Source organism: Myotis myotis, unplaced genomic scaffold (genome assembly GCF_014108235.1).
Source record: "Myotis myotis isolate mMyoMyo1 unplaced genomic scaffold, mMyoMyo1.p scaffold_m19_p_9, whole genome shotgun sequence".
NCBI classification, from domain to species: Eukaryota; Metazoa; Chordata; class Mammalia; order Chiroptera; family Vespertilionidae; genus Myotis; species Myotis myotis.
Window position 1 is genome coordinate 60,189,681 of NW_023416401.1, and position 11,377 is coordinate 60,201,057.

At 42.6% G+C, this 11,377-nt stretch overlaps 1 protein-coding gene across 6 annotated transcripts in view; it reads left to right on the top strand.

Moving 5' to 3' along the window:
- Positions 1–10,065, top strand: part of CDK5RAP1 (CDK5 regulatory subunit associated protein 1) — a 36,447-nt gene extending 26,382 nt beyond the window's left edge. For 3 of the 6 annotated variants that reach the window (XM_036322910.1, XM_036322909.1, XM_036322912.1), the window contains 2 exons: positions 4,801–4,941; positions 9,297–10,065. In XM_036322910.1, the coding sequence (XP_036178803.1) occupies positions 4,801–4,941; positions 9,297–9,386 (231 nt within the window). In that variant the 3' untranslated portion in view covers positions 9,387–10,065. The remainder of the gene's footprint in view (positions 1–4,800; positions 4,942–9,296) is intronic. The other 3 variants (XM_036322911.1, XM_036322913.1, XR_004970027.1) reach the window with 2 other exon arrangements.
- The last annotated feature ends 1,312 nt before the right edge of the window (positions 10,066–11,377 follow it).

The following is an 11,377-nucleotide window of genomic DNA, read 5'->3' on the forward strand; positions in this document are numbered from 1 at the left end:
CTCAATTCAAATTTCTAGGAGTGGGAACCTGATCAGTTTGGCTTAGGTTAGGGATTTTCCTGTGATTCGGTCCAGCTGTGGCTGATGGATGGTGCTGCTGAGCTGGTTAATACCTCGGAAGGTGTTTGCCTCACTGAGAGCTTTGTGTCAGTTGTAATTCTGGAGAAGTGTACGTGTTCATGTCTGTTAGCAATCTACATTTTATCCAGTAGGAATTAGGTCTTATTATATTCCCAGCTCTCGTCACAAAAGGTATACTGTACTTGTCTTTTAAATGAATGAAGGTTAAGTATTGAAATGTTGCTAATCTTTGTTCCTGATTTCATTGGCCCCACAGAGAGCCCATAGTAATTAAATGAACCAAAACAAGGTTTTCTTATGCATCGCACATAAGCCATTATTCACTTGGGGCTAGATTGCTATATCCAGAGTGGCAGAGAAGATAAAGATAACGCATGTATACTGAGCACTTATGTCTGCCAGGAGATATACACTTAATGGTCATCAACACATGAGTCTCACCACAGTCCTTGGAGGTAGTGCTGTTATTAGCCTCCTTTTATACATGAAGAAATAGAAAAACTATTGATCAGCTGCCTCCTGCAAGCCCCACACTGGAGATCGAGCCTGCAACCCTGGCATGTGCCCTGACGGGGAATCGAACTGTGACCTCCTGGTTCATAGGTTGATGCTCAAACACTGAGCCACACCAGCCGAGCTCCTCCTTGTGTCTTTGATCATTTAAGAATACATGTAGTCAGAGCTTGATTTTCTAAGGGCAGATTATGTGCTCTTTGGATTATTATTTTAAACATTTTTATTGATTTTTTTTTTTTTTTTTTTTAGAGAAAGAGGAGGGAAAGGGAGAGAGAGAGATAGAAATATTGATGAGAGAGAACATCTGTTGGCTGCCTCTTGCATACCCCTCACCAGGGATTGAGCCTGAAACCCAGGCATGTGCCCTGACTGGGAATTGAACCAGTGCCCGCTTGGTACATGGGTCGACACTCAATCACTGAGCCACACCAGCTGGGCTGGAGTTTTGACCAGTTGTTTTTATCCCAGTCAAGGCATCACTCAACCTGTATAATGTAAGACCCTTACAGTAATGTTCTTCTGTCCTTTCCCCTTATCTTTTGTGCTCTTGTTGTTACAGATTTTTACTTTATATTTCAAAATATATTGATATTTTTGTTTGAACAAGTATTTTCTAAAGATATTTTTTAAATGAGAAAAAAATCTTTTGTATGTACCCCCCTTTTTTTAATCCCTTGTGTACATTCAAGTTTGTATTTGTTATCATTTCCTTTGTGCTTGAAAAACTTCCTTTCACATTTCTTTTACTGCAGATCTTTTGATAATGCATCTTCTCAGCTTCTGTTGGTCTGAAAAAAATGTTTTTTCATCTACCTTTTAAAATATATTTTCATTGGTTATCTATTTATTTTAATTCATTGATTTTAGAGAGGGGGGAAGAGAGAGAAACATTCATTTGTTGTTCCACTTATTTGTGCATTCATTGGTAGATTCTTTTTAAAAAAATTTTTGATTTTAGAGAAAGAGAGGAAGTGGGGAGAGAAAGAGAGAAATATCGATTTGTTGTTTCATTTCTTTGTGCATTCATTGGTTGATTCTTGTATGTGCCCTGACCGGGGATTGCATCCACAACCTTGCGTATCGGGATGATGCTCTAGCCAACTGAGCTCTCTGGCCAGTGTCTCATTTCAGTTATTGTATTCTTCTTTTCTGACTGGTTCTTTTTTATGGTTTCTATCTATTTATGCAAGTTCTTACTTATTTCATATATTCTTCCCCTAAGTTCATCAAACACCTTTAAAACCAGTGTTTTGTACTCTGTATCTAGTAGATTGCTTGCTTTCATTTTGTTTAGTTCTTTTTCTGGAGTTTTGTCCTATTTTTTCATTTAGGACATGTTCCTTTGTGTCCTCATTTTGGCTGCCTCCCTGTGTGTTCCTGTATGTTAGTTAGATCTGCTACGTCTCTCCATTGTGGCAGTGTGGCCTTATCTAGTGGGTGTCCAGTGAGGCTCAGTGGTGCAGATTTCCTGGGCTGGGAGGTTGGTGCTCCAGAGGTGTCTTTTGTGTGGCTGTGTATGCCCTCCTGTTTTAGCTGAGCCTTGATTGCTGTCGGCACATCAGTGGGTGGGATTGACTTTCAGCCTGACTGGCTGTGAGAACTGGCCGTGACTACAGCAGATGAGCTGTAGTGAGGGGGTTGACCCCACGGAGTGGGAGTGGAATTCGCTGTAGCAGGGCTCGGGTGCCTCCTGAGTTCACCCTTTGTGTGTGTTGTTTGTGCAGCTAATTGTGTGCTGCTCTGGTCTGAGGCCAGTCACCAGGTATTTTGTTCCTGGGCTTCTTGGGAGGGGCTCTCGGTCTAGACCTCCCAGGTCATTCGCTGCCTGTGCCTGGCCTGGGTCCACCTCAGAGGAGCTACAAAGTGATACGCAGTTGGATATGCCTGCTCTGGGTTTAAGAATGCCTGGGTGAGGCTAGCTGTGAGCTGAGGTCGGCTGCCACTAGTGCCAGGCTTGGGTCCGCTTAACAAGAGGTACAGTATATGCCAAGACCAGCCATTGTTTGGGGTTTGTGGACCTTTGAGAGATTTTAGGAAAGCCCTCAGCACGGGCTGAAGCCGGCCACTTGTGTAGGACTGCCACTAAAAGAGAGTCTGCTCCAGCACGAGTTGGCTGGGGTGGGGTCTCAGGGAATCAATCACCAGGGTGTTAGGCAGTTTGATGGAGGCTCAGACTTGGCACCCTCCTCTGCCTGTGCCTGTGGGCTGTGTGTGGGGAGGGCTCAACAAAGGAATCACGGTCCCTGCCAGCACTTCTGTCTGGGAGAGTGCTTTCCCTCCAGCCCTGGTTCTGAAGCTAGACAATTCAGTTCCTCCCTGTAAGTCCCTGGTGCTTTTTGAGCTGCTGTCTCTTCACTGGAGCTTAGGGTGAGTATGAGTCAGTGCGGCCCTGTGTGGGCTCTTTAAGAGGATGCCCGGGTCTACAGCAGCCTTCTGTCTCACCCAGTCGAGTCCCTGCTGATTTTTACAGCCTGATGTTGTAGGGACTCTGTCCTGGCACTGGTGCTCTGGGCTGGGGAGCCCAGTGTTGGACTGGGCCCCCTTGCTCCTCACGGGAACCTCCACAGCTGAGATGTACCTCCCGAATCTTCTAATTAAAAAAAAATTTAAATTATGGTTTACATTCAATATTATATTACTTTCAAGTGTACAGCATAGTTTTCCCCTGAATCTTAACTGCCACACATGAGTGTGGGACCAGTCTGTTTTGCATCTCCACCCCTCTTACCAGTTTTGATGTGGCTTCTTTTTTTCTTTAGTTATAGGAGTTCGTTCAGCTCATCTTCAGGTGGTTCTCAAGGGTGGTGGTTTTCTAATTTCCTGTAATTTTGATGTGGTTGTGGGAGGAGGCGAGCACAGTGTTTATCTACTCTGTCATCTTGACCAGAACTCGGTTGGTCTATTTCTATTGACTGGTTCTTCTGCTGATTGTGGGTCACATTTTCCTGCTTCTGGGTATATTTAGTGAGTTTTGATTGGATGTTGGACATTGCAGTGTTCACTTATGAGCGTCTGGATTTTGCATTTGGCTTTGTTCTGATAGGCAGTGATGTTACAGTTCCGTTTGATCCTTTCAAGGCTTGTTTTTAAGCTTTGTTAGAAAAGCTTTTTTGTTATAGGGATAGTTTAGCCTCATTACTAGTTTTTGGCTCTTGTGGAGTCAATACTGCGTGTCCCAAGGAATCAATGAGGACTATTTAGAGGTAGATCAAATGATTCCCAGCCCCATGTGAGCTCTGGGAGTTCTCAATAACTTCCTTTTGCCCGACTTCACGGAGTTTCCCTCTATAGAGGAGCATGTAGTAGTATTCAGCAAAGACTCAAGGGATCCCTTTGCACACTTCCATAGCTTTTTTCTGCTTATCTCCCTTGTGTCTAGAACTTGTCCCACAATTTCTAGTTATGCAGGCTTCCTTCCTGTACTCCAGTCCTTCAGTGCAGAGAAATCACCATGCTCTGCCTTGAGATCTCCCTCCCTGCTTTGCATACTCCGTGCCTTCTGGCAAAACGCAGGGGTGATTGGAGGGCTCATCTCATTTGTTTTCCTTCTCTTGGGGATCATAGTCTTATGTGATCTCTGTTCCAAATCTGAAAAAAGTTATTTCATACCTTTTGTCCAGTTTCCTGATTACTCAAGGCTTGAGGATAAATTTGGTTTTTGTTACTTCATCATGGCTGTAAGAAAAAGATTTGTATATAGTCTAGAAGTTAATTCCATCATTCTGGCTTTATTATTCTCCTGGCCTTGTTTTCTGCATGTGTGATGGAGACTCTGGTTTCAAGCCTATCTGTTCATCAGGGGCATGTAACCCGGGCCAAACAACCCCAGAACATTCCTGAGTGATTACTGTGAAACTGCTGGGTAAAGTGAACATTGGTTTGCGAAGAGCATCACCTATATGTCCTTGGTTTCAGGCCGGTTTGAGGGCCATTCCTGCTGAAATGAGTTCTGTAATCAGACTCATTGATTGAGTCATTCACTAATGTAGAGTCAGCAAAACTTTATTGAATTTCTGTTGTGTGCCACGTATTGCCCTTGTTGGTGGGGCAGTGGCAACACTTAGTCTTCTTCAGAGATTCCTTGGTGAAGGAATGCTCTCTGAGTAAGACCCTTGGGGTCTGAGACATAGAAGGTGTACTTTCTGCTTTCCAAGAACTGGTGACTATGACAGGTTCATACAGTCTCCTCTGTTCTTTCTGCAGCTCAGTAAACGCTCTGCCACTGAGCTATGCGGCCGGAATGATGGAAACCTTAAGGTGATATTCCCTGATGTAGAGATGGAGGATGCCACTGACTCTGGGCTCAGGGTCAGAGCTCAGCCTGGGGACTATGTGCTGGTGAAGGTAAGGTGTCCTTTTGGGCTTTTGGCTTGCCCTGTGAGTGGGGTGTTGGATTGAGTAATTTAGGGAAATGAAATTTTTTCTTGGAGAAATTCTTTAGTAAAATAAAAATCTCTTCTCAATCTAAACAATGGAAGAGCACCTTGAATTAAATTTTAGACTGTTTCTAACTAATGCCTTCTTGTTTTTCTTCTCTTTGTGGGGATTTGGTGAGGTTGGAGTACATGGTAGCATATAGTTTCTGGGTGCAGAGAGGCCAGGAAGGGTAAGTGATTTTTAGTGGGTTGGTAGTTCTCCGAAGCACCAGGAGTTTAAGTAGCTTGCTCAGGGTCACACACCAGCATGTGGTAATGTAGGGATTTAAACTGAGGCAGCTCAGATCCTGAGTCCGCATTTTTAACCATCGTACTATTCAGTCTTTCTCATAGTTCTCTCTGCCAGAGATCAGCGTCTCTGATGCTTCAAGGTCTCTGATGCTCCAGGCATCCCTAGCTTACATGTGCTCCAGTTTCCTGGGTCTCTTCCCTGGACTGACAGATCTAGCTGAATGGCTGTGGAATTTCGCCTTTCTTCTCCCCCACCACTCCCACCCCCCAACCCCTTCCCCTTCACTGGGATAGTCCTCTTTTCTTCTCTCCTTTCTTCTTACTCTTTCACAGGTCTGCTGTTGCCATCTTCCTTCCCTTCTGGTCCTCATGTCCGCTTTGCTCCAGAACCACACTAAGGAGGCAGGCAGGAGCAACGCTGCTTCTCCAACACTGAGCTCTGGAGCATCTGCAAAAGGGAGAGCGGAGAGAGGGGTTTCTTTTTCTGCTTATGTTGGTCAGTGTTTTGTTCTCTTACCTATTTCTTAGTGCCTTACTTTCTACTCTGCTTTCTGTGCGTGCTCTTACTGTCACCTTCGTCTTAAATCATGGGAGCCATGGTCCATGGCTTGCAGCTGAGGGAGGCTCATTCCCTGGCACATAACGTTTTTGAATTGACCAGGAAATTTTTACCAACATGGTACTTTTTCTGTCTGTCCATCTGACAAAAACTTACAACACAATCATTTAGCTAGTTGGTGACTTTATGATCCCACTCCCTTCTGTCCTTGTCCTGACTGGGGATTGTTTTACTTAAACGTTGCCTACACATTTTCTAAGTAGAATAATTCCTACTAGGCAGCAATATGATTCATCTAGAAACAGTCCCTACACTTGTTCTTTTTTTTACATTGTCTTATTTTCTTATTTCTCTCTCTTTTGAATGTTTGTTTCTTTGATTTTCAGTTGCCTTCCCAAACCTCTTCCTGTCTTTACACTGTAGCTAAGGGTTATTTGAAAAAAGGAATGAGGTTGGTGGGCTGGGTTTTAGTGTTAGTATGATATTCTTTTGTAAAATGGAAAAATTCCATTTGTTAAGAAAGGTGGAAAGTTATGCTGTGTTGCTTGGTAACTCTCTTTTATTCCTAAGTGACATAAGCCCCACAAGTCAGATTTAGTGGGAGCATTAAAATGAAAAAGAGCCATGGAACCAGGGATCTGTTGGCTTTTGCTCTCTGTTGCTCATCTCTGCTTTTCTCCTTTGTCTTCACTTAAAGTTTCTGGGCTGTGCTTTAACCATTGTACTACTCCCTCATAAATTTCACTTTCTTATCTCTCTTCTCTGGTGCTTATTTGATTAGACCTCAACCCTGGTAAAAGTTGTTATCCACATCTGCCACCCTATCAGCTGAACATTTCTGGGTGAAAGCACAAAGTTAACCTGTATTATGTAGATAGGTCAGATGATGGTGATTGAAAACTCAAAATATAGGGGGCTTAAATAAGGTAAGCATTCTCCTTCTCATAAAAATCTAGATATAGAAGGTCCAGGACTGGTGATTGTGATGGCTCCATGATCATAAAGGGTCCAGGGCCCTTCTGTTTGTGTTCTCTGTGTGTGTGTCACTTCTGTTCTGAAGGTTGCCTCATGATTACAGTGTGGCTGCTCCAGCTACCATCCCCATACTCTAGGCAGCAGGAAGGAGGAAGAAGAAAGGGGAAGGGCATGCCCTCTTTCTTTCAGGACACTGCATAAGTTCCACACACTATTTCTACCATAATAACATACCTCACCAGGCTTCAAAGAATCTGAGAAATGTGGCCTTTCATAACCTGGGCATGTGCCTTTGACCAGAATCGAACCTTTCAGTCCACAGGCTGATGCTCTATCCACTGAGCTAAACCAGCTAGGGCTCCCATTCTCTTCTTAAATCTTCATCTACCTATCCAAACCCTAGTCTCAGCTGATGTCTGCTGTATATTTTATAGAGAAAATAGATACAGTCAGATGAAACCTCATTGTGTCATTATTTCCACCAGCTCACTCACATCTCTACCATACATGCCGTCTGCTCGCCTGGCACTCTGCAGGGAGCATCTGCATCTTCTGTCAGTGCTGTTCCTTGTACCTTCTCTCCCTTCCCATCTTCTCAAGATAATTTCACTTTCCTTTCTCTCTTGCATCTTAATGAGGCTAAAATAGAATGAATTCTTCCCACTTTCCTGCAATTTTTGTCTTTTTAAGACTTCTCCATCTTAATAAATGGCACCACTCACATGCTCAAGGCAAAAATCTGAGAATCATCCTAGATACTTACTTTCTTGTACTCCCATCCACAGTCCATCTGTTTCAGCTCTTATGGAGTATATCTTGAACCTGACCATTTCTTTTCATTTCCAAGTCACCATCGTTTTGTAGCTGGGAGATTGCAGTATCCTCTTCATTGGTCTTCTGCTTCTGTATTTTAAAATTGAATTATTTTATTAAAGTATATCATAAATGTAGAAAATTGCCACATTATAAGTGTACTACTTGGTGAATTATCATAAAGTGAACCTACTCATGTAACTAACACCCAAGTCAAGAAATAGAATATTTTCAGGACCCCAGACACCCCCCTTATGTTCCTGCTAGTTGCTCTGCATCCTGATTTCTAATGACATAGTTTAGTTTTGCCTATTTTTTATTGTTATATAATTAAATCATACAGTACATATAAATTTTAAAAGTTTTTTTAAAAAATTTTAAAAGTTTTAAAAAATAAGTTTTTATTGATTTCAGAGAGGAAGGAAGAAGGAGAGAAAGATAGAAACATGGATGAGAGAGAAACATCAATCAGTTGCCTTCTGCAGGCTCTCTATTGGGGATTGAGCCTGAAACCTGGGCATGTGCCCTGATTGGGAATTGAACTGGTGACCACCTGGTGCATGGGTCAGTGGTCAACCACTGAGCACACCAGCCAGGCCAGTATATATTTTTGGTGCCTGTCTTCATTCCCTCAAACTTATGTTGTGCAGTTCATCCATGATTATACAGGAGTGGGCAAAAGTAGGTTTGCAGTTGTTTGTATGGAAAAAGACATGCAAGTTATGATGATTACAATAGCTTTATTAAATCTGTGTTTCAGGTACTCATAACTGTAAGCCTAATTTTGCCTACCCCTGTATTTATCCATATTATATGAATATACCACAGCTTATTTATGCATTATACTGTTGTTGGCCATTTTGGTTGTTTCCAGTTTGGAGCTATTACGAGTGGAATTGCTATGATTGTTCCTGTACGTGTGTTTTAGTGCACATACATTTTCTTTTCTGTTGGCTATATGGCTTGGAATTGCTGGGTTATAGGGTTTGTATAATAGAAATAGCTGAGGGGGGAGGGGAGGGCGAGACAGGAAGAGATTAACCAAAGAATTTATATGCATATATGCATAGCTTTTGGACTAAGACAATAGAGTGGTGAAGGCCTGGGATGGTGTGGGAGCAGGGTGGAAGGGGGGATGGGGAGGGGAAATGGGGGATATCTGTAATACTGTCAACAATAAAAAATTAATTAAAAAAAGAAATAGCCAAAGTGACTACCATTTTTTTCTTAATATTCACTTGAGGATATTTTTCCATTGATTTTTTAGAAAGGTACCCACTGGTACCTTTGGGGTTACATGCTTTTAGCTCTTCATTAGAGATGAAAGAGAGCCTTTCTCACCAAATTTTGGCCTTAAATATCCTAAGGAAGGATTTGACTGGTCCAGCCTGGATTACAGTTTACTCCGGAGTTAGGAGGGCAGGGTCTGTGATGGGCAGCTCACAGCTGAACCTTTGTTCAGCTGTTTGGGACTGACTGCTTTTGGACTTTTAAAATCATATGCATTACCATTGCATCAAGCATCTCTTCCTCCCTGGATTGGGGGCATACAGGAACCACACAGTGTCTGCTGGCCTGGCGCCCCCATCAGGTCCTTGTTGTGGCCGCTCCTCTGGAGGATCCACGTTATATACCTGTGGTGCAGTCTTGGTTACCTTGCCTTCTCCTGACTGGTTTCCTTTCAGATTACCTCCGCCAGCTCTCAGACACTCAGAGGACATGTGCTCTGCAGGACCACTCTGAAGGACTGCTCAGCCCATTGCTCACCTGAGTGATGGCTGCAGAGTTGATGGGGGCAGTCCTTCCACCAGGAAGGGGGATATGACTGGCCACTAATGAAAGAAGTAATGAAGCATTGAAGACAAGCTGCAAGTGGTGAAGCAACTTTGTCAAATGGAAAAATGCATCTCGTTGCTGCTATATGAACAGCCATTATAATCATTAAATGTATCTAAACTAAAGTGGTCCCTCTGTCTCTCTACATGATTATCATTTCTTCACTGGTAAGTGTTCCTGGGATTTTCTCTAGAATGTCTGTGTTAAGTGATTCCCAAGCCACTTTCTGCTGTGGACACTGCTAACCCCTCTGTTTTCTCCCCTGAATCCTAGGAATTAGAAACTGAAGAAGAGGCCAAGGTGGAGAGAATCATTTGCTTGGGAAAACTGCTCTAGATCTTTCTAACATTTTGGTTTGATGACATTGACTCACCTGCTTATCTCCTCATTTTATTCTCATATTTTACCTGAGGATTTCCCTCTGGGCCTCGTTTTTAGCCGTCAATTCATTCCTTGCCTTCAGGGCTGACAGCACCTGGCGTTTTGGAAGACATCAGTACCTATTAGTAGGCTTTGGACACTCATTCTTGGCCCATTCACTACTAAGGTTATGCCATTCTCTGAGTAGCATGTATTCTGAAGCTCTGTTAATAGGAGAATAAACATTTAGAATTTTTATGTTCCCTTGATTGATTCCTTTGTCATTATAAAATGACCTCTTTAACCCTAGTAATATCTTTTGTTTTGAAATCTACATTGTCTAATATTACTATAACCACTTTGGCTGACTCCTTCCCTGCCTTTTTATTGAGATTACTATTCACATAGCATTGATTTCACCATTTTAAAGTGTACAATTCACTGGTTTTTAGTATATTCACAAGGTTGTGCAACTGTCGCCACTATCCAGTTCTCTAAAATCTTCATCTCTCCAAAAGAAACCCCATATATGTTAGTGGTCACTCTTCATTTTTCCGCCCCTCCATCCATTGGCAAACATTACTATATTGTCTGTCTCTGGATTTGCCTATTCTGGACATTTTGTATAAATTTAATAATACAGACAGTCCTTGGGTTACATCAGACTCGACATATGTTGTTTCGTGGTTACGTCGCCATCTCCCATTTATTTATTTTTATTTTTATTTTTTAAATATATTTTATTGATGTTTTTACAGAGAGGAAGGGAGAGGGATAGAGAGTTAGAAACATCGATGAGGGAGAAACATCGATCAGCTGCCTCCTGCATGCCCCCTACTGGGGATATGCCTGCAACCAAGGTACATGCCCTTGACCAGAATCGAACCTGGGACCCTTGAGTCTGCAGGCCGACGCTCTATCCACTGAGCCAAACCGGTCAGGGCGTACTTATTAAAAAAAAGTTCCGTCATTTCAACGTATGTACATATGTGCTTTATGTTTTTTATTATTTATTTACCACAAGTAAAGGTCAGGAATTGTTATCTTTCTTGTAAATTTTTTTACTGTTTCACTTCATTACTGCTGTGTATGTGCTCCATGTGAGTGAGGTAGTGCTTATGTAGGTGGGTTCCAATTTATGGCAAAAATCACGTTACGTCGTGTCCCATAGGAACAGATTTCCAATGTAACCCGAGGACCTGCTGTATAATATGTGGCCTGTGTCTGGCTTCTTTCACTAAGCACAGTGTTTTCAAGGTTCATCCATGTTGCATACTGTGTCAGTACTTTGTTCCTTTTTAAAAAATATGTATTTTTTGATCGACTTCAGAGAGGGAGGGAGAGGGGGAGACAGAAACATCAGTGATGAGAGAGAATCATCGATCGGCTGCTTCCTGCACACCCCACACTGGAGATCAAGCCCGCAACCTGGGCATGTGCCCTGACTGGAAATTGAACCATGACCTCCTGGTTCATAGGTCGATGCTCAACCATTGAGCCACACCGGCTGGGCTTATTCCTTCTTTTTTAATGGCTGCATAATGTCAATGTAATGCTAATAGAATGTATT